A 26,081-nucleotide genomic window follows, 5' to 3' on the forward strand; every position below is an offset into this window, starting at 1 on the left:
GTGCTTTGTCTGAGGTTTGAGATTTCTTTTCACTGGTAGCAGAGTAAAAATGTTACAAAAAGAAATCCTCTTTTAAAGTTTCACCTGTCTGCTCTCATCTGCTCAGAGTCTGGGGAGGGGCTCTAAAAGCCAGCGCCTTGCTCATTTTCCTCTGTTTCCTGAGATGACAGGAAGGAAAGCGTAGGCTTCTGGCTGCACTTCAGCAGGCTGAGGTTTAGGAAAAAGACACAGCTCAGGACTGACTCCAGTCCAAAGCCTGGCTGGCTGGTGAGCAACATTTGAGAACAAGCTTGTATTCCTGAGAAATTAATACGGAAATAAATAACCACCAAACCCACTGTGCAACATTTATAACGTTGCAAATGATGCAATTCAACTTTATATTCTTATTGTGGTAACCAAGGATTTGACCAAAAGAAAAAGGACCAAGGAGAAATACACCCCGACTTTTTCCTCTAGGGAATGAGTCAAGTTCCTTGCATGCAGTTCCAGTAGAATGAAATCGAGAAGTCTGGCCAGCAACTGGGTTCAACAGGAAAGCTGAGGACAAGCTTTTGTGTGACTGCTAATAGGTCCCTCTCCCGTGGCCCTGCCGGATGGGAGGAAACAAACAGCCCTTTTTGTTTTGCAGTTCATGACGAAGAACCCCAACATGCGGCTGGGCAGCCCGGGGCTGGGCGGCGAGAGCGCGATTCTGCGGCACCCCTACTTCAAAGATCTGGACTGGGACCTGCTGAACCAGCGTCAGATGGAGCCACCATTCAGACCCCGAATTGTACGTGGGAAAGAGGGGTGAGGGGAAAGGGATCCCTCTTTTTTTTGACTTCTTGGCTCTATATGCAGGTTTATTCCTATGAGACAGGAAAGGAGGTGAAGGAAGGGCAACCCTGACACAAAAGCCAGGAGGTGAGGTCTATGGTCTTGGCTGCTGGTTGGCCACCTGATTTTGTACTGGTTGCTTTTCCCCTCCATGCTGGATTTTCAAAGGCAGCTCAGCCAAAAGGTTTGTAAAAGCAACTGCAGCAGATTAGGCACCTAACTACCCTTTGCCTTCCCCTAAATATAAAACAGGGTAAGTAATCCTCATCCTTCCCACTCCACCTACCCCTTCACAACTGGGCTGTCTCTCTCTTGTGTGTCTCTGTACAGCACCCAGTGCAGCATTCTCTGCTCAGGCCACTGTCAGCCGAGTGGTTCAAATGGCAGACAGGCTGAAGAGGACACAGTGCTGCCCCTTTTCCCAGCAGTGCCACACAGCCCTAAGGATGCTCTCTGCTCTCCATGGAGGGCCTTTCCAAGGTTGTGTCTGTGGCTTCCTTGCCTTTGAAATTGTCACCTGGAGTGGCTTTGTCTCATGCACAGACCACAGGTCACTCTGCAAGCTCTTAGTGGTCAACCCAGTCCTGCTCCATGAAGATCACTGGGTGCAGGATCAGGCACTCAGAGGAGCTGTGGCAGCTCAAGATCAGGCTCTTGAGTTGTTTCTTGACCTGAATCAAAGGCTAAGAGAGCCTCCTCAGTCCACCATGAGCTGGACAGGATCTGGGAACATTAGACTTCAGTGTCAATAAAACATCTTGTTCTGGACGCAGGAAAAACACACACCTTGTCAAAATGTGCCACAAACCCAGTTTGTGTGTGTGCATTGTAAACAGTCCCACTTTGTGGCACGCAGTAAGGAATCCAGCACCTGGAGGCAAGCCATTTGTCTTCCCACGGCCCAGTAGTTCATTATTGTGCAAGTTTAACGGCTCGCACATAGAGGAGTGTATGCCCCCCCCCCAAACCCAGCTGAGACACTCTGCAGATAAGGAGGGACTGTGTGGAGTCAGCTAATTGGAAATGTGGCTGATAACTGCTTCAAATGGCTGGGTCTGTGCTGCCACAGGAACTGATTTATGTGCCCTGCCCTGCCAGACGACCCGTCAGAGGTGGTGTCAGTTCAGTCAGAGAGGGGTTTGCCTGTCAGAAGCCTGAAGAGGCTCTGAAAGGGTTTACACTGTAAGAGGCTCTGTGGGGGCACTCAGCTGCAGCCCAGTCCAACCCTAGAAAAAGCTTTCAGTAAGCTCAGCCTGGGTTGATGGTTTACTGCACTCAAGACTAGACTAAAGATGTTGAGCAAGGATCAAGCAAATAATACATACTTTCGCAATATCTTTCCTTTGTCTTTTCTGTTTGACAGAAGTCCAAGGATGACGTGAGCAACTTTGATCCAGATTTTATAAAAGAGGAGCCCATTCTGACTCCCATTGAAGAAGGAATTCTTCCAATGATAAACCAAGATGAATTTAGAAACTTTTCATTCACAAGCCCAGAACTGCAGCAATAGTTACAGCTCTGGGGAAGGGCTGCTGAGAGGACTGGGGGGAAATGAAAGGAAAATCAAGTTTACCAGAAATTTCATTCTCAAGGAGTAACAGTGCACTGACTTTACACGATACAAGAGCACCACTGTCAATGTTACCTTAATGTGAAATTGAAACCTTCCTGTGTTTGTAGGATTTATGCAGCTCTTGGATCAAATATTGACAGGGGTGGAACAAACATGATATTGTAAGTAGCTGATGCAGACAGAGAATTGAATGCTGAGCTAGTTGGCTCAGCCTGAATGTCACCGCTTGCAATGGATTTGAGGAGTCGGCGTGAGCATCAAACAAGTGTCTTGCAGCTCTGAGCCAAACAGACTTGTTACAATTCTGATTGTTTGCAAGACTATTTTGAGGAGTCCCTGCACTGTCTGGCGTTTTGGAGCCATGACCCAGCATCCCATGGCCTGACTGAACCAGATGTTCCTACTGACTTTACCTGTTTCTGCAGTATTTATTTCTTTCTGAAGGACAAATGGCTCTCTTTTGCCACTGTTTGGGTTTCCACGTGAAATATTTCATTGTGCTGACTAGCAGAAGGAAAAAACCAAATGCCCTGTGCCCCACACAGATTCTTCCAAATCAAAGGGAAGTCATGTGCTCGTAGTGTTTTACTGTTTGTGCGATATGAAAAGTTTTAGTGTTTGCATTCTGTGAAATGCCTTTTTACATCATGCATCTTCAATGCTCCTTTCTTTGCCTCCCAGCTGTTTTTGACTATAATGTAACTTGTAAAACCTTACTGTTTATTTAGGCCCATTCTATTTAATTATGCTATACAGAGCCCCTTTTGTGGGTTTAGTGCCTCATTAAAATTTTGATCCAAAGTGGTAGCACTTAAATTATTTGTAGCATTATCGCGATGGGAGCTGCAGAGATGGAAAACTGCTTGAAAGCAGAGTTTTTGGCCAATAGGTAACACAAAAGGATGACTTTCTCCCATGAGAACGATAAACCTTATCTAAGGAACAGGGTGACTTGGTTTGGTTTGGATTTAAGGGCTTAATACTCACAGGGCACTTATCAGTTGCAGCCTCAAGCCTCTGCTACAGGCAGACTGGGACAATTTTTCAGTGCAGTTTGTAGAAACCAGACACTCCAGGAGATGGTTGTGTGCCATCCCTGCTCTTCTGGAATTTGGATGATTTTCTGTAGCTCCATGGCACACCTTTGCACTCCTTGCTAGTCTTGAAGGTGTATGTCAGGATTATAGCCTCTTCCTTGGGCAGATATGAATTACTGGAGAAGAAGGATTTCTAACCTCCTGCAAAGCTGATCATGTTTGTATAGTGCTGGTGACATGCTTTAACTTGAGAGAAGGGTGAGGTGCAGCAGAGAGGGACACTTCTGCACAGACCTTGCACTGCTCTAACTGTGGAGGTGACGTCAGGGAGCATAAGCCTTTGTCAAGGAAATTATGCAGGTACAACCCCTGTTACAACACAGACCCACCAGTATGTACGTGCTCACCTTCCGTGAGACCAAGATAAAAATAAGAAATCAAAGCTGAGATCCACATACCAGTGATACCCCTTCCCACCCAAGCCCTCTCTCCTCAACTGAGTCCCTTTTACTTCTACCCCTAAACCATCCACTGAACTGTTTGGCAGGTGGGGCAGAGGTTCAGTTACCCTTGGACTCTTGTGCTTGTGTACTGTACCAGTTCTCCCTCTTTCAAGTAAGCACAGCTCCATCCACTGGTCTTCCCTCCCTTCCATGGGCATCTTCTGGCCACATCGCAGCCAGTCATCTCTTTGCTAGTCTGTAGATACCCAGCTCCTTCGAAGGGGGGCAAGAGAGGGGGAAAGACAGGTTGTATAGTGTAAGTGGGAGAAGGAAGAGCAGATATCCAGAAAAATGATCCAAGAACCAGTCATGCAAGCTAGCTTGAATTGTTTCCCATATGGGAAGAAATGGTACGGGGATGAATGTATTTGCATGAGTGGGCCACTGTGGCATCTTACTCACGTGTGAATTAAGTGGAGTGTTCAGCTGTCTGGTGCAGACATGACCCTAGGCAGCTCCTCACTCAGTTTCCCAGTGTTATGACTGCAGCAGTGCTCGCTTGGCAAGGGGTAGGTGCAGCTAAGCTGGCCACCAAGAGTGGGAGCACCAAAACTGTTTATGAATTTTGTGTTTACAGCTTTTGGACTCTCCCACTGTCAAGGATTATGAACGACTTCTCCTTCCCTGGAGATCAGTGCAGAACTTTTTTGTCAGCATGTTGGTATCATCCCAGGGTTTCATTGGTTGTGTTATTCCTTGGGGCTCTGGAGACCTTTTGGAATCATTCCTGCTGGAGAAGTTAGTGCCATAGTGTTGCCTTCAGCATCAAACTGTGATCCCGTCTCCACGGCCCCAGGATCCAAGCAGCTTTGCTTACACCACTGACAGTATGAAGAATGTGCAATAGTCACCTTTGGAGACCTTTACTGGTATAGCAATACCCACCAATCTGTGTCCTGAAAGCTTGGGGAATGGAAACTAAGACACCTGTGTAGGTGCTCTTTTAGGATTTTTGAATCAGAAAGCTTGTAGATCTCTGGAAGATATAAAATGGTGTTTAAGGCCACCCTAGGGAGCAGGAAAAGCTCCTGCCCTGACCAGCCAGTACCTGCTTTGGACGAGGGCTTGTAGACTTGATGGGTCAGGGATCAAATATCAAAGGGAGATTCTTCCCTAGCTTCACTTTTCATTGCCAGCTTTGCTTTTCATTGATTTCAAGTGGCGTCATGGTCACTCCACCCTACCATCACCCTCACTGCAAAGCACGTGTGCAGATCTGTGTTTGGACTAGAAGCCTAATGTTCTGCTATAAAGTAATTTCCTTGATTTTCACAATTTCACCTGGATCTTGCTTCATAATTTAGGGCAGTTCTTCCTCTCCATTGCCTGCCTGGAACTCAGATGTCTACGTAATGATTTCAGCCACTCGAGTCAGCAGATCCTGAGTCAGCCACGTTTGGCTGAGATCCCAGAACTCTCCCTTCCTTCTTATGAGAAGCTGCAATTTCAATCGTGTTCCCTCCAGACTCTGTCAGCAGCATGGATGAAGATCAGCTCATTAAAAACTATCTATGACATAGCTTTGCTTTTGAAAAAAGCTGAATTAGTGTTTACACTGCCATTGAACATGTAAAGAAATATTGATTTATTTTTTCTTAAACAAAGCAGGGATACAAAAAAAGAGTTCTTCCGTGAGCTAGCCTGCCAGCTCTTTTGGCTTCATTGCTTGCCTGAGTGGATGCAAGATAGTTTTAGTCTATTAATTTGGCCCTACTTTAGGAGTATATTAAGCTGGCAGCCATGGGTTTGTAAGGTTTAAAGCATAAAATGCTTGTATTTGCTCCAGTGTGAAAACTGGCAATAGAGCAAATTATAATTAGTTCCCTTTGCACTGCTTTTGGTGCTTGCATGAAAAGGGAAGGTCTCTTTGATGTCTCTAAATTTGTGTTCTGTGCAATCCTTTCATTTTCAAAGAGGTTCATGAAATTTAGCTATAAAATTCAGTGGCCTACATCTCATTCAAGGCCTTTGAAAGTTGAGGGTGAGAAACAGATGGTCTAGAATGAATAGATGAAAATCATCTCGCACCTACTCAGGCTGGCTGTGCTGCCAAAGACATCATTTTTAATACCACTGCTTGATAGGCAATGGAAAAAAAAATCTCACAGACTCCAAGTGCCTAAGGGATTTTAACGTAAAAAATGCAATCCTAACTGCTGGATGAAGATGCTTTGAATGCATTCTCAAAGACTGGCACAGGTTCCTTACTCCTTGTGAAGTCCTAAATGGTTTGCAACAGTATTTTCCCTTGAAGCTGCGTGCTCCTCCTGCAGAAGTTGCCGTTTCTCCAGTTGGATATGAGAGAGGCTCCAGCAGCTGTGGTATGAGGACTTGATTAGCAATACCCAGAGCCAGGAGAAATGAAGAGGAAAACGTGTCTGGGATCATCTGCTCTGTCCTTTGGCCAGAAAGTAAGGAGCCATTCGCTGCTGCCTGCTCTCTGTTGGTTTGTTCAGCTGTTCAAGTGTGTAGTCAGGAGGCTGCTGCTCCTCCCCAGGGAGACCATTTCACAGCTTTTACAACTCTTGCTGTTAAGTAAATTTCCTGATATTTGGAAATGACGTGAATGAGATGAAAATCTGTCTTATCATGCCATTAGGATTCTCATTGGAAGCTGCAAGTCAGGGTTTGTATTACTAAATATATACAGGGCTGCCAAACCGAAGCATTCAGAAATGATGAGTCAGGTTGTCTGAAAATCATGGCTCACTCAGAAATCAAGAGCTTTCCAAAATAATAAATGTCAAAGTTTTTTTTTTTTTTTAAACATCTGGATTATGAATATTTCGTATTCTGACTTGCACTTCTTCTCCACATCAATAGTAGCTGGAATGTCGTGTAATTATAATTTTTTTAGATGAAAGCTGGGGTCCATGAATTGATGTGAAGCCAGGCTTGGAGGAAAATGCCAAGTGCCAAGAGACGGGTGATAAAACTGTAAGAACAGAGGGCATGGGTTTTATGTATTTGCCCACCTCTTCCTATTCTTTATGTATAGTCACCACAGTGTGGTCCCTTGCCTCCCTGTCTCAAAACCCATGTAACAGGGCACGCAGCATACAGGAGGCACAGGAGTGAAGAAGAAGAAGAGGAAGGCTGGGGAAGGCGTTTACACGCTGTATAGTCGCTGTGTGCAGGGCTTGTTCAGCAGCATTTCTGAACTTGTGCATCAGTCCTTGCACAAGCCTGTCACCTTTTGCCTTCTGCAGCCTGTGCTGCTGTTCCCCACCCACACCGCTGCCCGTCCTGCCTTCCCCTGGGCGCAGCACTCTGCATCGCCCCTCGGGCCGTCGCCCTCTGGAAGTGTCCTGCTGATGGAGGAAGAACAGAAGGTCAAAAAGCATGGAAGAACGATAAGTAGTGTTGGCAGTTGGCTACCTGGGCATCTTCTGGTCCTGAACGAGGTGGTGGGGACTCTGATATAGCCAGTGTCCCAGTGATGTCTATATATGACTGGAAGTTATGGGAGAAGGTCAGGCTATCTCCCCTCTCAGGTCTTGCATCAGAAGCTAGAAAAGAGAGGAGACAGGAGGGTGTTCTCTAAGAAATGGGGTCACAGCTCTGGGCTGTGACCAAGAGGGTGCAGTATATTTTAGAAGTGCCTAAGGACACTTGTAGGCAACTAGTGAAGACATGCGAGAAAGTCACCCTTTCATCTCTGCCCCCATCCACACTGGGGAAGGCAGATGCCTTTGCCTCGATGAGGGTGGTTTGATCAAGGAGACTTGGGGACCACAGATCTCTGGGATGGTGGGAGTTAGAAGCTGTTGTGGCAAAAGGCTGCCGGGCAGAATTGCCAAGGAACATCCCCAAACCCTTTCATCCCAAGAAGGAAGCTTGAAAAAAGCTTGGGTCAGACAGAGACGGAGGCTTTGCTGCGTGGGCTCCCACTGGTAACATGTCAGTATGAAGGTTTTAGCCCTGAAACAGTTTTAACTTGCCTGTGGTGTCAGCTCTCCCACTCCAGCTCTGAGCTCCCACGGCTGTTGTTGGCAACAGGTCTAATAAAAGTGGAGATGAGAGATTTTAGCAGTGAGTTCAGGATTGCTCAAAACTAGTGACTCAGTTCCCCCAGAGCTTTCTTCCCCGCTCCTTCAAATGGGGGGTTTATTCATCACCTGGTTTCTCATTTCCAAACGTTTAACGTGGACTGGGGTCAAAGCCTCAGGTTTTTCTACAACAGTGAGAAATAGAACAGTTTCTTCTTAAATGAAACCTGTTTCACCTTCATCTCACTTGATTCCAGGAACAAGATCTCAAGATCTTCAAACCACTGGAACAACAGCAACACCACCACCGTAGCCACCACATATGCCAAGATAGAACAGTGCAAGAGTTGTCAGTAAAGCCATTTTGGGTGACTAGCCAAGGTGTGCTGTGGTTGGACTGGGAGTGAGAGGCAGTTTTATGTATCTTCATCTTATCTGCCTTTAGACTCAGACAGGAAGCAGTTCCAGACCTCCTAGTCATTACAGGCCTGTCTACTGCCCAGAGGTACCTTCTGCACAGAAGTCTTTCATTGGTTTCCCAAATGCAGAGTCTAGAAGATAGAGGGTGTTAAGAACCTTTATTACAGTTTGCTGCTAACCACAGATTTCTTCTGAACTAAGACATAGTGTCATATTCACCCTAAGAACTGGGTCGTTGGGTTTGCAAATGCCAACAAGACTCTGGACAATGTCTCCTCTGGCTTCTGGGATGTTGGTGTCTCCCAAACTTGAAGGCTCAGTAGCTCAAACCTTCTGACTTGAGGCGGGAGGACAGTATTACGGGTGAGTAAGTATTTCACCTAGAGCTGAGTCACCATTATTTTTAAGCTCTGTGAAGACACTCTGGGGCTTGAGCTTAAGTATTGTTATCTGATAGACATATCTGAACATGTTGCTCTCCTTGGGGCAACCTTTCTGTTTGCCACTTCTCAGGCCCTTTATTCTCACTCATCGCTAACCCTTTCTCCAAGGGGAAGACTGGGTGGTGGTTTTGTTCAGCTTGGTGCTCCTGCCACTTCCTTGGAAACTGGAGAAAACCTACCTCCAACTGCTTAACGAAACTGGTCAAGCGAGCCATATGTCACAGGATAATGTTCCCTTTCAAATGCTAATCTCAGTAGCTTAAAATTCAATTTTAACTGGAGGAAAAAAGGCAAGTGTGACCTTTAAACCTGCTCAGTTAGGCCTGAACTTTAGCAAAATCCTTCTACTTGTGGGAACCTTCATCACCAAGTTTCACCAGGGCTCCCTGCAGACCCACGAAAATTGCCACGTAGATCCTGCATCTAAATTATACCCTGGCAATTGAAGACTGTCTTTTATTTTTGCTTCTAATGAGCAAGAATTTCCCCTGCCAGCTCGGGATGCCTTCTCTAATCTGTTACCCTGATTCCTTTAATTTTCCTTGCACTGCAACAATTTACCATGGCCCCAAGTCTCCTGCCCATGGCAGGCGTTTCTCTCACACACGCAGAGGGGAGCTGTGCTCGTGCTGATCGGGTGAAGATGTTGTAACCCAAAATGGAACTGTCTCTCAGCTATTTTGGTGGGGCCCGGTAATTTCTCTGAGATGGAAAATCCCCAAACTGAAATCAGTGCCTGGGACACTTGAGTGGAAAATGACAAAATTATAACATGGCTCATCTCCCCGTGCTGAATTACTCTGTGTCTGTGTATAGACCTATCGGAGCTGGTCCGGACCTGCAAGCATGATCATAAAGGTATCTGGGTCTTTGTTTTGGCTCTGTAGCCTCTATATTGGGTTAAACATAGAGGAAGTGAAGCACCCATGACCGTGCTGACTACAGAGGGTTGTTAGACCTGGGTGATTGTCTGTTACTCTTGGGCAAGAAGCCGATGACCTCCTCTTCTCTCCCATTTAGCCAGGCCCAGGCAGAGGGGCTGGGAGGGATGCATGGATGCTCTCTCCTCCCAGCAGGAAGGGACATGCCTCCTAGGCCAGAGGGAGGTTTCCAAGGGGCCTGATGACGGTGGTTAGATTCTGGGGTGACCTTGTGTAGGTGTTTCTCAGTTTTGGTGGAGCATGAGTATATTATGTGGACTCCTGAGCACTAACAAATGGCTAAGGAGACTCCAGCAGCAGCTGGAGTTCAACATCAGGCAGCTGGCCCACGGCATCCTGCTTTGGAGACTGGTTCCTAGGCAGACACAAGGCATGAGCAAGGAGGGGCCTGGACCTACCCAGACCTGGAGTGAAAGCCTAAATGCAGCAAGCTTATTAGTGCTCAGCTGGGCTGAAAGATGCACATGAGGTCACTCAGGGACTTTGCCTTAGTCCTCCACCCACCTGTGTCCTCAGGCTGGGGCTATAGTGAGCAGCTCCTAGGGGAGTGGACCTGATATGCAGGACCTTGCAGCTGGGCATGATGACTGCAGGAAAAGGCACCCCGTCCAGCTGGTTGCTGGAATCAGGAAACTTCTTTTAGACAATATCTAAATGAGCATCCTAGTTGAGAATGGGCAATTGAAGCCTAAGCTGTTGTTTGTGCCAAGACCTTCCCCTGCTCCTTGCTCCCAGCCTCTTTCACTGGGTACTGCTGCCCCTGAGCTGGTTGTTGATGGGGCAATGATCACAGGCAACAAAAGCCCCGCACTGATTTAGGGTCATCAGGCAAAGGTCACACAGGCAGCACCTATGTTTCTAAATCTTGGTGTCCATACAGAAGCAGGATTCTGCAGCTTATTTTTATTACCATCATGAAGTGAATCCTGTAGCTTTCTGAGAGAGGGTACAAGATAAGCCTGCAACAAACCCGAGTAGACAAGTAATTTTCTTTTAATTGCTGTTATAGGGCAGTAGAAATGAACAACCATGTGTCCAAGGGTATACACTCCCTCATCCCCTGATTAGATACATATAATGAGATGGAAAGCTAATCTATCATATTTAGAATCAGTCAATTAGAGGGTTAGGGCTATAGATGCATTTAGCTTTAGCATTAGGGAGATATTTAAACCACATGCTGTACTTAGTCATTACCATGCTAAGTGATAGTAGATGCAGGTCATCCTATATATGGGCTGTAGTAATCAGCTTGAAGTATTACTAATTAAGCCTTTTCACCTTTGGGCTCCCTTCCATGCCACCACACATAAAATGGGCCATCGAGGTCATGGTGAGAGATGCTCTTTAAAACCCAACACCCACTGCTTATTGTGGAGTAGAGAGTGATTGGGCTTTCTAGTTCTGCCTCAGCTGCATGGAGAGAGTTGTAAACAAACAGCTCTCTTTCTTTATCAGATGTTTTGCTTCTTAGTTGCCAGCAAAATAAGCGGTGGCAGATGCTAGCCGGGCACTTCTAGCCCTTCACTTGCCCGTCTGCCTGCCTGCCTGGCGTTATTTGAAGCCTGTGGACCATCCAGGTGAATAAACCCCATCAAAGTGAGGGCAGCTCTGGCATCTCCCTCCTGGCAATCCTCGCTCTCCTTTTTGGAGGAAGTCGATGAAAGCTGCAAATGCTGTAGTTACTCTGGAAAGTGGCTTATGCAATTAGGTCAAAGGTCAAGAACAGAAAAGCCCACAAAGGAAGACCTGAAAAATTGTGGGTGTGATACAGTGATGCCTAGCGATGGCTTTGCTATCTCCGCCCACACCCCCTGAGACACAGCTGGGTGCCCCAAGGTCCTCAGATGGCTCTGGTACCGGCTGGTTCACCACAAGAGTTCATGGACTCCCTGAGGCCAAAAGCTCTTGATGACTTTATTTTTATATGAAGGGGGTTTGCATCTGCTTTTAAGACTCTGCTGTGTCAGGCTGGTGGCAGAGCCACAGGCCATCCCACTGCAAGAGGCCAGGAGAACAGAGAGCTTTGCAATGCTTCCCAGACCAGGAGAAAGGCAACGGGTGGCAGTGGAGAAGGAGGTGCAGCATCTCTGGGTGCTCTCCAGCCCAAGGGGAGCTACTGTTTTGGACCAGCTTCTCTCTCACAGTATTACTGAGGCATTCCTGGCAGCACCCGAGCCCCACTTTGCTGAGAAACAACCGCCCTGCCCTTAAACCTTCACCTCTCCATCCTTTCCTCAGAGGCTAATTGCTCCACTTCTGCTTTCATTTCTGGTCTCCCAGGAACCTGAGTAAAATTGTCTTACTTGCAATGGGTAAAGCTGAATATGTGCCCATAACAAGCCTTTCCAGGCACTTGAAAACCCATCAACCCTGTCCCTCTGGGGCAAGTCTTTGCAAGCAGGCAGGAGCTGGCACGGAGGTCTTGAAGGAGGGTGCTCCCTCTTTGTCTCAGGAGAACACCAGGAATGGGCACTGCTCACCAGGAACTGGGAAAAGTCTCAGCTTTGACATGGCCTGGGACCAGGAAATGATTCAAAACGTTGGGTATTTTCTGGGACACAGAGCAAGCATTGCCCCAGCTCCTCTCAGCTGGCTGGGTGCAGCTGGCGAAGATGCCTCAGGGGAAGCTGCCAGGTTTAGGGCTGATGGAGACCTCCCCCAGGGAGGTGGAGCGAGGATGATGCAATGGGCCACGGCTCTTGCACTGCCAAAGAGCCTGGGCGGCTGGTTGGGGCTGGGGCATGGACAGGGAAAGTGGCCATGGTGGCCGGAGCAGGCACTGGGCAGTCTCGGGGCAGTGTGCGGCATGGCAGCAGCTCTTCACTAGGCTCTGGGGGCGCTGCCAGAGCTATTGGCTTTCTTGGTAGGTCCCAGGTTTCACTATCTGTCTTCCCGTGGACAAGGGACTCTGTCGATGGAGCACAAAATCTCGATGTAGAGTGAATTTAGCAGCAAGTACCCATGGCAAGAAGCCCGCGACAAACATTTTGTGTTTTCCTAACGTGCAGACCAGTGCATTGGTAACACATTCCCAGACTCGCATCATGTCCCACTTATTGCTTTCTTCACTGGAAAAGCCACTGAAGGTGGCTGGGGAGGTATGGTGAGGTGGGAAGCACAGGACTGGAGCAGCAGTGATGAACCCCAGCCACAAAGCAGCACCGTGTATTGCCAGCTGCAGGAGCTGCAGTCGGTCGTGGCTGCCGTAACCCAGATAATATTTGACTTATGCTGACGGGAAAGCTCAAATGGTCAGGCAACAGCGAGGCCATGCATTTTTGTCGCATGAGCTGTGTTCTTCAGGGGGTTAAAATCGCTGATTTCTTTTTTTCCCCAACTTCTTAGCCAGTGACTGCAGGTCTTGTAGGGACTTTCCATCTCCTACTAATCTGGTTAGCAAGTCAGGTCCAGCTGCATCTTGGCATTCACAGGTTGGTCAATCACTGGACAGGTCTTTGCAAATCCACATTAAGTAATGCCAGCCCGTGGACATGTCTTGCTCAGTACCTGCATGATCTTTGTTTTGTCTTGTTTATCCTTCTTCTCCTTTTGTGTTTTTGCCCACCTGTGATCCTCCAGTGGCATTTTGGCTCCCTGTCTGGGGAGGAGCAGCACTGTACCAAGGAGAAAGTATAAATGTGATCTCTGAGAAGTTGATTTTATAACTATTTGTGCCTGGTTTTTGTTTTGTGGGGATTGTTTGTTGTTCATTTACCCAGCTTGCCAAGCTACTCCTGTGCTCAGTCAGAGCTGGAAGCCGGCATAAATAAGCACAGCTCTGCCTGTCTGGGTAGGGATGTGTCTGCTGTGGTTGGACTAGGTGACCTTCAAGGTCTTTTCCAACCTAGATGCTTCTGTGATTCTGTGGGTCCACATCATATGAGCAGAGTTTTGAAATGCCAGCTTTGGCAATGGCATGGCTGGGAGCCCCCTCCACTGCCAGCAGGGACAGCAGGCGCTGCCCCTCACTCAGCACCATGGTGGGGCTGGAGATGCTCACCTTTTCCCGTGAAAGGAGGTAGGTGTGCTCAGCCCAGGGAGTTATTCCCACTCTTCCCCCTGTTGCTGGGGCAGAGCAGCTTCCAGCCCCTTTGCACACACAGCCCAGCCCTGCCGCAGCACCTCTCTGCTGGGCTCTTCCAACCACCCGTGCTGGCACAAAGGGTGCAGGGAATGTGGAAAGACCCATGCAATCAGGGAACCTCCTCGATCTCCACCGTATCATGGTGTGGGGATCCATATGATCCACCACCTTTTTTTTGTTGCTGTTTTGGCTGATTTCCCCCCCTGACTTTGCTGGTGTTCCATAGGCACTAGAGGTGTTCCGCCAGCCTTCCTCCAAGTCATGGCCCATCTGCAGTAGCCAAGAGCAAAGGGGCTGAAGGTGTGGGGGTCTCACACATCGGAGACCCCCAGCTGTCTGTCTCTGCTCGGAAAGATGAAGATTTCTTTGCCAGATGGGTCTTGTGAAACAACAGCTGTGCTGTGAGCGAGAGGGTGGAGCCAGCAGGAAGCACGGTTGTGTTTTATATATGGGGTGACAGCTTGGATTTTCAGAAGTAAACTTTGGGTCATGGTTTTGGGAAGTGCTGGGGTTGGGTTGCTTTTTTTTCTCTGTTTTCTTTCTTCCATTGCAGCTCTAGGTCTCATTCAAGAGGTCTGAATTTCTGAACGGGGGGGTGCTTAGCCTGGGCTCCAAGCCTGTATTCCTGGTGAAGGTGATAGAAAGCCCACCCATGACCTCAAGCACCATTGGGTTTTCAAAGACTGAGCCCAGCAAAGCCCTACATGGAGCATTATGTGACACGTCCCAGTGCCTCCCCAGGGAAGAGAGCGAGTGAGCCTTCTCCTAACTACCTGCAGGGATTTGGGGTAAATAAAAGGCAATAGCCAGGCTGGGCACTGACCCAGCTGCTGAGCCAAGCTGAGGTGGTGTGAGCATCGTGGGTACCGCACCCCAGCACTGTGAAATGAGGGCTAAGGACAGACCTCCCCCATGTGAGCAAATATCACAGGCTGTTGGGCCATTTAGTTGCCGCTTGGCCATTCGCCCCTGTTACAAGGCTTGGCTAGGCGGGGATTATGTTTCCTGCAACATCTCCCAGTGAGGTAATGTGGGTTGCCAGCAGTATTTGTCTACCGGGACATGCAGCGAACAACCCGGCTGTTTGTCCTGGCCTCCTGCCCCGGCAGCCGGTGCCGAGCACTGCTGCCATTTCTGTGGGACAGGGACCCACACTTGCCACAGGAGGAGGCATCTTTTCAGCTGAAGGAAGCCCAGAGGCCATTTTTTGGGGGCCCCTGCTACAAAAGCTGAGCAGGTGCCACGGCAAAGGGGGGAGCTGCCTGCTCCCCACATTTGCTGCTTTGCTTCATCTGAGGCTGTTGCAGCCAGCAAATCAAACATTGAAAGAAGGATACTTTACTCCTTCCTTGATCAGCTGCTGTTGAATCACTCGGTATTTGTTCTGACTACAAGGCCCTTCTTATCTCAGCTTTTTACTACTTTGCCCCTCTGTTTCCTCCTTCCCAGCACACTGTGGTTCATCTCCTGACCTGCCAGGCATTTCCGAGCTCTGTTTGCAAACGGCCGGGGTTTCCATCCTGGCCCTGTTAGCGGGGCAGGCTCGGCATTCCCACCGCCTTCCCGTGGTGTGTGTCAGAGCTGGCTCCACCGTTCCAGGGGGATTTAGCCACAGAACCCAGCATGTTTCTGGCTCCTGCCCATCCACCCTGCGTGTTGGCATTGCCACTCCCGTGGTGCTCTAATCCTTCTTGCCCCTGGTTTGCAGACCCAGGTTATTAGTGCAAAATGCCACTGATCCCAATGGCATCACCTTGCTGACTGGGAGGCCGGCAGCTGCCCAGTGCAGAGCCAGCACCTTCGGCATTGCAGCGGGCAGACAGCGAGGCAGCAAGGGCTTGGGTGAAATCCACCCTCCGGTGTGAGTCACGGCCCTCTGCACCCACTGAGTCAGCTTGACCTCTTCAACACCCCCCTCAGCTTGGACTGGCACATCAGTCACCGCTGTTTTGGAACAGGAATAGGGCAAATCAGGCAACTAGAGTTGCTCAAGAAGCTGAGAATGGGTGCAGACAGGAGACTGCAGAATACATGTTTTTTCCAGTTAAGTCTCTCCTGGGACATTTCTGCCCTCCACTGCATCCTGGATGCCCCTCAGTGTGCTCTGCCAGCAAAATATGTCTGGGGTGTAAGGTGAGAGTATCCCAGAGGCTCAACCCACCCTGAAATGAGCCCAAACACCAAGCATGTGGACATGCCCAGTGTCTCATTTTTTCTCCTCTCCACAGGGCAAAAGGGATAGGGTCCTCAGGAGCATGATTCATGGCTGCCCTTCTCGGGATGGAAGACCTCAGCTGGTTCACAGGCCGTCCCAGCAGGAGTGTGCCCAGATTTCAGATGTGGCCCTAACCCAGGTGAAACCGCATGGAGCGTTTCCCCCCTTGGGGATGGCGGGTGGGAACAGCCATTGCCATATGCTGAAGAGGCTGGTGTGTAGAGCAGATGTTTCCACAGCCACGGTCGCATCCCCGCAGCATCCAAGAGGGGTGCAACTCTCCCCCTCTGCCCCACCATAGTGATGGCTACTACACAGCCCCTTTTCTCCTCCCCACCATCAGGGAGCCTGAGCAAGGTGAGGCTGCCTCCCTGCTGGCATCAGTTTACTGCGCCCATGTATTTATGCTGCAGCTGATTAAAGCTCCGAGCAAGGCAATTACAGGGTGCAGGGTGTATAAATAGGAGGTGCTGGGGTGTCGCAGGCTGGGGAGAGGAGCTGCTTGACCTTGTCAGAGAGTATCTGGGGGTGCATTCGGGGTTTGTTTCTGCCTTTCTCACACCAACTTGTACCCAGCCTGAGCTGCTGGGTCACCTTCATGGGACGGTGATTTCCAGTAGTGGTTCGTGGTGGTCCGCACTGGACTTGAGGGATTTTTTGTGTCCCTGACTTAGAGGTGTCTTCCCTCCCTGGCAAGGATGCTTGAAGCCTCCAGAGAGCCTGGCCCTCCTCGTGTAGGCATCCAGGCAGAAGTGGACCATGGAAAACCATGGCCAAGTGGGCTTTGCTCTTAGAGTTTAAGAGTTCACTCCGATTTTATTTTCAAGGACTTTTTCTCAAATTGCAATAGCGAACTAATAAAATATAATCTCAAAGAAGGAAAGGTGACCCCACCCCAGCACCAGGGCACTGAGCATCCCTCTCACATCTTAGGGCTTTTTTTTATTTTTGATATTGGTTTTATTTGGCTTTTTCTTTTTTTTTTTTTTTTTTTTTCTCCTCAGAAGTCAACTGTCTGTGTGCTGTACTGGCTTCCATCTAGATGAATCCAGTTTTTCTGACTGCTGCCCCACCTTCCTATCTCCTGGAGCTAGAGAGCAGTTGAGACATGGTATTCATGTGCATATACATGTTGTATATGGAGAGATTCTCTATTAATCTTAAATGCACTTTGATCAGAAAAGTAATGACTTGCTGACATGAATTATTTTACAAATTTTGCTTTTGTGGAGGGAAGCTCTTTGGCTTGAGCTTTTCCTTCCTAACAGAAACAAGTTATATCTGACGAACTAACCTTGCTGCTTTCACTCACAAAGCAGTAATTTACTCTTCAGGTGGTGGCATCACAACTTATCATCCCTGCAGCACCACTTATTCAGCAGCGCAGTCAAGCCGGGAGGATAACGTGGGGTGCAAGCAATGGGGTTACTATCTACTCTGCACTGTCTGGCATGACTTTCTCCTTCTTGATATATTTTAGGACACATAAACTAGGGGGGAAATGTTTTTCTTCATGTGAGGAAGTTCAGGTCACCACAGGACCAAATTTATCCCACAGAGTAGCAGCTATAGCTCCCAGTAGATCCAGTGGAAAATAGCTGTAGTCCAGCAAATTCCACTTTGGCCCATACAGCTGCGGAGCTGTAAAACACTTGGATATTTCCCTGCACAAAGCTCCTGTAAAGGCTTCCTGCAGCTTTGACTCCTTGCCAGTCCAGCCTCCAGGGCCACCTGAGCCCAGCCAGGACCTTCCAAAGAAAATCCTGTCAAAACCTCCCCAATTTCTCTGGTTTGGGTTCTGTGCAGTGCTCTGATGTGAAAATATTGATTCTGGACTTTAAGGCAGCTGCTTTGTATATTTGACCAAATCAACAGTAACAAAGTTTGGCCTGAATGTCCTTGTCTGGTTCCTTTTTTATCTTTTTAATACAGCCTTAAAAGTGCAGTAGGTATTGACATTAGGAAGAGCCAAATATAACAATGATGCAGCATAAATCCTATAGCCAGCCAATATTGTCCATCTTGGTTACAAGCAGATTTTTTTTTTCTTTTACCCTCCAGATTGTGTTTAAAATGGAAAATTTTAAAAGGCCATTTCAGGAGAATTTTAAGCATTTATGCAGAAACAGGGAAAAGCCAGGCTGAGCTGTTTGCTGATTGAAAAAATACGAAAACCCAAGGAGTGTTTGCAGTCCTGTGGTGTTTCTATAGGCAATCTGGGAGGTGCTGAGCTTTGCTCAAACTGGAGCCGATTGCTCTCCTGGACACTGAAGGAGCTTTGCCCAAGGCCAGGACCCTGCTTCATCCCTCGGTGCTGATGCACTGCTGCTACATCTGCAGCCAACAGTGAGGGACTGGGTACAGAGGCTTCAAAAACACGGAGCCAAATTCCTGTTAGTGTGAATTAACACTCTGTGATCATCGGCCCCTCTCTAGCAAGGCATAACTCATCCTGTGGCAGGGGGCTGCAGCTCCAGCACCAGCGCCAGCTCCAGCTATTGCTTTGTTTCTTCCAGGATCATTACAAAGGGCACATCCCAGTCTCTGTTATCTTGTAGAGACCGAGGGCTTGATGCTGCGGAGCACCGTCAGGCGGTGGTTTTCAGACTGTCCCCAGAGGTCTCAGAGGTGTAACAGGCCAGCCAGGAGGTTGGGGAACTGCATCTCTGCTTTGCATCTCTGACAACAACCTTTAGCTGTTTTAATTGTACTGTCTGCCTCCCTTCTTCCCAGCCTTGCAATCAGCAAATGAAGGCAAGTGAAAGGCGTAATCAGCTGTGTGTGGCTTTATAGTCTTCTGTTCTGCCTTTCGGGCTGGCTGCAGCTCAGGAGCCATGCACAGGGAGATGGGAGCCTGCTCCTGCACCCTCACCGCCTCTGCCTTTCTCAGGGTCTGATCCAGCCAGGGCATGGTTTCACTCCCATATCCCCCGCAGGACTGAGTTTTAATATTCTCTAATATCTGCTAACAACTTGAAGAAATGAGACTCAAAGCACGCTGGTCACAGATGGACTTGCCCATGAATTTCTGTGCCTTGGTTTTTTTTCTGCAGTTTTTGTGAGAGCAAACCTTTCTGAAGGATTGAAGCTGAAATGGTTTGTTACAAGGAGCTGAAGTGCATTCCTCACTTGCCGTTCGCTAGGCCCCTGTCAAAACTCTTTTTGTTTGGTTAACATTGTCTCAGCTTGTACCTGTGCCTGCTCCAACTGTGATTCGAGTGGGAGCAGTGTTTGGAGGTGGTCTGGTCCCATCCTCTGCACCCCACGCTCCACAGCACGGTGCTGCCTCCTGCCAAGCAGCCCCAAGAGCGACTCTGGTGATGAACTGCTTTGTCAAAGCTGCAAATGATCCCACCTGCAACTCCAAAGCCCTGCAGCAAAGAGATCTGTGCACCAAAACCCACTTTGCCCTCACTCAGTGGTGTCCGAGTGAGGTGCCATGCTGAGCTAAGCTAAAAATTCAACCCTTGGATGAGGGATCATTAAAGATACCTTTGCTTTAACTTAGAAGTGGTTTGGCATCTCTGAATCAAAAACGTTCCAGAGCTTGGTCCCACTTGAAACTGGGCATGTTGTGCAAATTTTCCTGACAACTGGGCGCCCATGCTGACCCATGGGCATCTCCCACTGTTGCACTGCCCACCACTGCTCTGCACTGATAAAGGAGACCCACTGCATGAGGGCAGGTGAAGAGCCAGTGTGCATTTTCTCTTCTAGCAATCCACGTGCCATATCAGCACAAGCCAGCCCATAATTTTGCTGCCAGCCTTGAGGACAAGGCGTCCACAGTGCCTGACGTGAGGTCCAGCTGGGGACAGAACGTCTCCTCTCCCTGGAGTGGGACTGCAAGTGTCTGGGTGGCGTGGGAAGGCAGCCTGACCTGCCCCCCCAGCTCCATGCCTGCTTGATATTAGAGGAAAAAAGTATTGTCCCTTGCCACCTGCAGCCTGCTCTTATCTCCACTTGCCAGCATCCTGTCCCCTTACTTGGTCCAAGTCTTTTTATATGGTCAAAAAGCAAAGTGGGAGGATAAAGGGTGGGGGATTTCCTCCCGGGCATGGCTCAGTGATGCCGTGGGCTGCGCACCCGAGTGTAGCTATTTTGGACACAAAGCAGACAGAGCGAGCAGTAAAGGGATGACTCCTTTTGGTGACACAGCCACGTGTGCCTGGACCCAGCAAGGGGCACTGGGGATATCTCTGTCACCATCATTGGGGTTCATGGGGACACGCTGGAGCTAGGGTTGAGGTGGGGGTCTGTGGTGTCCCCCTCACCAATTTTAGATTGGTGAAATCCAAAAATTTTCTGGATCGCATCCCAGTGTCTTACGCAGTTTTGTAAGAGGGCAGGATTGAGGAGGTACTGAAGGCGGATTGTAGCATTCCTGCTGAGCCCGGTGGCAGCTTTGTGAAGCTGGTGGGTCTTGTGAGGCCGCACCCCACCTCTGCATTTGCAGGAGAGGGAGGCGAAGAGATCCAACTTTCTGTTTCCAGCCTCTTCGGCTTTCTCACAGAGCTGGAAAACATGCAAAAGAAAGTGTGGGGGAGAGGGAAGGAAAATCTTGTATGTGAGACACATGGCATGGCCTCTGAAGTTGGGAGCTGTTGTCTCAGTCTCGTGGGAAGCTGCTGCTGCAGCGGGACCGAGTCTGATGGACGCCAGGCGGCTTTGCAAAAGTGTCCTCAGGAGAATCACAGGACAACTTTACTCTCTCCAGCTTGTCTTAAAAGGTGAGAAGCTGATAAGAACCTGCCTAGCACAGCTCTTCACAAACAACAGGATGGTGTGCTGTGGGCAGCCAGGCGTGGCTGTGATTTAGGGCAGGTATCACACTACGTTCAGTTCACACAGGGTCGGGGAGCGGGAAGGGGGGAGAGCTGAACTTCAGATAACCTGGTAAGACTAAAGCAAGATCAGCTGAGAAAATTAGCCTGGCTTTTGACTGCTGCCAGTCCCAGCAAAAGCCAGAGACCGAGCAGTCCTGGCTCAGACAAAACAGCTCGCTGGGCTTTGTTGCCGGCTTTTGTCTGTCTGTGGGCAGTTTTCCGCAAGGCTGGTTCCCCGCTCCCTGTAAAGCTGTGCAAAACTTGCATATTGCCACAAAACATGAAGGGGTGAGCTAAGAACCAGAGATCACAGGTCGCTTGAACTCAACTTAAAGCAAAGGTGAGGGCTGTTCCCATCCCCACATGGGGATTTATCTTCCTGGGGGCTACATGAATACCCTGAAGTGATGAAAGCAGGGAAAAAAATCTTCAAATTGAAGAGCTTCTGGAGAAATCCCAGGGGTTCCAGGTTACTTGCTTAGGACAGAGGAGCAGGAGAGCGCTAGGGGGCACTTACTTACACTCAGAAAAGAGGCAAAAAATTAAACTCATCACAGTATCTGAAGTTATTCATGCTCTATCTGAGTTAGTGCTCTTGATGGCTGTCTTCCTTATGGCATTTGGTGAAAGAACATCTGAAGCTTGCTTAGACTGCCAGTCTATCCGGGCAGTTTATTTTTATCTGAGACGGCTTGTGACAGTGCAATGGTGTTGCAACACTGCAGTTCTTATGTGTGGTTCCCCTGTACTTTGGTACTGGAGTAAGTGAAAACTCCTGACAGGGGCTCATTGTGCTAGAAAATGCAGAGATGTTGCAAGAGATGGTTCCCTCCCAAGGAGGCAGGGTCTAAGAGAAAAGACTTGCTAAAGCAGAAAGGAGTTGACCTCGTGTGCAGCCTTCTGCAAAGCAATGCTGCCATGGATCTGGGTCTTTGTTCCAGCCCCATAGACCCACTGTGGCATGAGCCATCAACCCCAACACCACATGCCCCAGCACTGCCACATGCTGCCCAAGAGACCTGTGGACCTTCTCCTTCGAGGGGATGGTGATGAGAGGCTCCTGCCAGGGGTTACGCGTCCTTCCAGCTCTCCTTCCAGGCTTGCTGTTTCTTGCAACCACTAAGGGCTTGCACAACTGTGTAGCTTTCCCCTCCATCCCCTCCACGAGCATGAACCACACCTCTAAAATAGTTTTGCTAACTCCAGCAGTGTGATCACGACTGTTTGAAGTGACAGCAAGGGGAGCCACACAGGCCCAGGAAAGAGACAAAGATGAGCTCTGAGGGCCAAAAGGAAATCTAAACCTACAACTCAACACTAGCTAAACCTGTCTGCAAAAATCAAACTTCACAGTCCAGCTTCTTACCTGGTATAAGAGATGAAACATCAAAGGAATAAGGATCTGGCCTCCTTGGTTACGCTCCGTTCACTTGCACGTGCTTTATGCCCATGTAAGTCCATTAACTTCTGCCCAGGGTAATACAGAGCAGAATGAGGTACCTGATTTGCCTCTTTTTAGTCAACACAACCTGAGATTATAGCTGTGCTAGCTTGGTACGCTGCGCTGTAAATCCCTACATGTTGATTCCCTGTCTCCTCCTCAAGTTTTACAGGATGCCGACAGCTTTCTGCTTGTTTTATGATTTCATGGCAGTTGCTCGACACATCAGTATGAGAATTAATTAATCTTGGCTACAGGGTAGGCAGCAGCTTAGGCAGCCCAAGAGCAAACAAGGTCAGGATTTCAGCAACAGCCCATTTAGAGAACTTGCTGGGGCTCAAGCAGAGCAGCCTCATCTCTCTGATTTCTATTTGGATTGCTGCTCTCTTGCCTTGTTTGCAAGTTCTGTCCTGTTGGCAAGGCCGATGTAAAGCCAAACCCAGAAGACTATGGCAGATGACTCTGCTCCATACAGGGAGCGAGGATTAGGGCAGGGGCAGCATTTGGCTCACAAACATACAGTCACTACAAAACAACTATTGACTTAAAATCCCTTTGCTGATGTCCCAACTTCCATTTGATGATGTTAAAAGGTCAGAAGGAAAATTAGAGCTTTTTTGCCCTAATCCCTTTAAGTGCTAAATTCATGGAAAGCAATTGAACCAACAATTTAGATTAAGGCAATAGCTTCAGATGATGGAGAAATTCTGATCCTCAAAGGATGCCTGAATGAAATGCGGCTTTTCAGTATGGGATTGGAATTGCCCTTGGCCTCCTGTTACAAAGATCCTCCCCGTTGGCTCAGTAAGTGAATAATCCAAGACTACCATGCTTATTGCAGTGCTCAGCTCTGCAACATGCCCTTAGATCACACTGAAAGACTCTGAGCAGTAACAATAAATACAGGGGAAAAGAAAGATCCATGTCAGACTGGCTCCATATTAATCTGTTTCCCAAACAAATCATTACTGCGACTAGTGAATAGCATTTATCAATGCTATTATTTTTCTTTTTTTCCTCCTTGTCTAGTCTTTTTCCAAACTTTCTCTGGATCTTCAGGGTGCAGAGTGAGGATGCCCTCATGGAAAGAAGGGATGCCCTGCCTCCATGGAAAGGAGCCCAGGGAGTACAAAGCATGGGAAGATGGCAGATGCAAAGTCAAATCCAGAAGAGAGCTTGAGGGCAGCGTGGCTCCTTTCTTCCCTGACTCCTAGTCCCAGACTCTGCTCCAGCTGAACACCCTCAGTGCAAGCAGGCAATAATCCAACAGGCCCCGAGATGGTAGATAGGATCTTGTACAGTTTAGCTGGTTTTTAGCCAGCTCGTTTCCTTGGTGCCTCTGTTGATAGAAGGGCTTTTACTGCACATACAAGCCTTAGCAGAGACAAAACTCATGTCTCCTCTTTTAATAGAAGAATTGACAGATATGACACTGTCAGCAAAGTATATTTTCCATGTATGGCTCTGGGTAGGAAAAGAGCCCGTCCCTGCAGCTATGCTTAGCTGCTATGCAGCTAAGCAAGGAAAGGTCCTGGAGACAGGGAGGGTGGCAGGGAGCAGCCAGTCAGCCTATGTGGGGAGTGCATGTCAAGGGAGATGCCTGGCCGTACCCCTAAAACCAGAGCACCCCTAAGGACTAAGCTGATGACATGTCCCGTTACCTTTCCGGAGTGGTGCCTGTGCCAAGGGCCCACTGGCAGGGCCACTTCTGCCCACCCAGCTGGAGCAGAAGGCACTGGGATGGAGAAGTGACTTCTGCTCCAAAGCCCTTCTCAGGACTGGAGAGGTGACCATGCAAAGAGAAAACCATCCTGGGCTTTCACACCGAGCCCGAGGGGTGCTGGATATTGCTGTGTGGATTTCTGTGACACAAGCCCTATAAACCAATAGTTTTACTGTTGTTATTCCTATGTGAGATGACCCTTTGTAATCTAAAGCACAACAGTTAGCCATCCCAGTGAAGGAGAAAAACCCTCTTATTAGCAGCAGCAACGTGTTAAATTCCCATGTACAACTCCTGAAGGGCATTTCCTGCCATTCCTCTATCCCCACCCCTTGGTTTCAATTTTCCTGCTTTTTTCCCTCAAGTTTTAGATTTTCCTAAGAAATTTCTTGTCCTGAGAACAGTTCTGAGAAACATGTTTTCCATGACTGGTTTCTTCAGAAATGTTATTCCTGGCCTGGGATAATTCTTCTACAATGAGATTAAGTTTCTCTTGCTGGAAGATTCAAACACTACAAATTTTTAATATCAAAAACCAAACAAGTAATAACAAGTAATTTCCTAAGAACTCACACAATCTGGCGTTGGTAGTCTTTCATGGGAAAATGCTTCATTCCAGTATGTATGTCTATTTTTAAGGAAACTAATGGCAAATGGGGTGAAAGGAAAAACACACAGAATAATTACAAACCCCCACTTATCAACCTGCTTCTAATCATTCTTTGGAGTGGTAGGTAAACATGCAAAACACTGAACCGCTCTGTATTTTTATGCTGCTTTGAAGTGTGAGTTCCAAAGAAATTTTAACTCGCATCACTTCAGCATTTCCATAACTGACTAGTGCCGGTGTCTTTGGGTCCAGACACCATTTGGCTTTCCAGAAAGAAGTCCAAAACAGATGACCCAGTTGGAGATACCATGTCTTTAACCAAGACAAGAGATGGGCAAAGGAGGGCACTGTCAGTCTTGCCAGGCAAGTCCCACCTCAGTCCTTCTCGTGCACTACAGGATATTCCCACCATGGTGATCCAGGATGGCTCTCTGAAGCTCAAACAGGTTCTCAGTTTGCAGAAGGGGAACTGACATCCTCGAAGTTTTTCAGAGGTGATTTTTCAGGGATGCTTTAGTTGGGGTACGGTCCCGGCTTCAGCCAAGCACGTGCATTTCACACTCCCCCTTTTCTTCTGGCTGCAGCAGATAATCTTATATAAATCTTCGGAGTAGCGTGGCAATGAGAGGTGCCGGGTTTCTACACTCAGGAGCCTCTGCCATCAGCAGATGCAGGTGTTGGCAAGTGCAGGCGGGCTTCTAAAAATATCCTGCATGCTTTATTCTTGTTTCAAAGGCCATTAAGTATTTCTATGAGAGTCTTTTTCATCTTCAACATGTAGAACTGCCTAATACTCCCACGCATCCTTTATAATCCCCTGAATCTCAAGTTCTTCCAAATGGGAGTATCTGGGCTGCAGATCTCTGCAACAAAACCTTTAGTGTTGTGTGGCAGCACCAAGTAACATGGGCAACGAGCCTGAATTTCTTCTCATTTCAGCTGTCCTTACAACACTGTAACTCTACTGAGTGCAGGCTGTGGGTTTACTTCCCATATCTGTAAAAAGCACCATCAAATCCAATTACTCTTCACATGAGTGTAATCCACACACGCGACTTTTTAATGCAGAATATTTAGGTCTGCTTCATAAATAGCAATGAAGTGTCATGAGGAAGTATCGTCTCACCCACAGGCACCTTACCAAACTCAACTTTCAACTGTGCAAAGGCAGGAGAGACCAAGGGCCAGCCTTAAAAACAAAAGCACATTGCTCTCCTCTTGCTCTGGGTCTGCCTCTGCATTTCCAGCATGCGTGCTCTGTCGTTCCTTGCAGCCTGGCTGTTTTAGTCATCCTAATGTGTTTGCTTAGGCACCAACATTAGTGTCAAGAGCACTTAATGCAAAGGAAACTTCCCAGGAGTGCAACGGTCACTGCCAGAGCAATCAGTCTTGTGTTGGGTGCGTATACGCTGTGCAGTATTTACTACTGCAGGTTGGATAATGAATTATCCACA

The 26,081-nt window shown here is 48.3% G+C and overlaps 1 protein-coding gene across 1 annotated transcript in view; it reads left to right on the forward strand.

Annotated features, from left to right (window-relative positions):
* The window catches only part of PRKCH (protein kinase C eta), a 119,464-nt gene extending 116,265 nt beyond the window's left edge, over positions 1–3,199 (forward strand). The window contains exons 13-14 of the mRNA XM_074820931.1: positions 632–775; positions 2,183–3,199. Coding sequence (XP_074677032.1) covers positions 632–775; positions 2,183–2,329 — 291 coding nt within the window. The 3' untranslated portion in view covers positions 2,330–3,199. The remainder of the gene's footprint in view (positions 1–631; positions 776–2,182) is intronic.
* The last annotated feature ends 22,882 nt before the right edge of the window (positions 3,200–26,081 follow it).

This window comes from Strix aluco, chromosome 4 (assembly GCF_031877795.1).
Source record: "Strix aluco isolate bStrAlu1 chromosome 4, bStrAlu1.hap1, whole genome shotgun sequence".
Classification (NCBI taxonomy): Eukaryota; Metazoa; Chordata; class Aves; order Strigiformes; family Strigidae; genus Strix; species Strix aluco.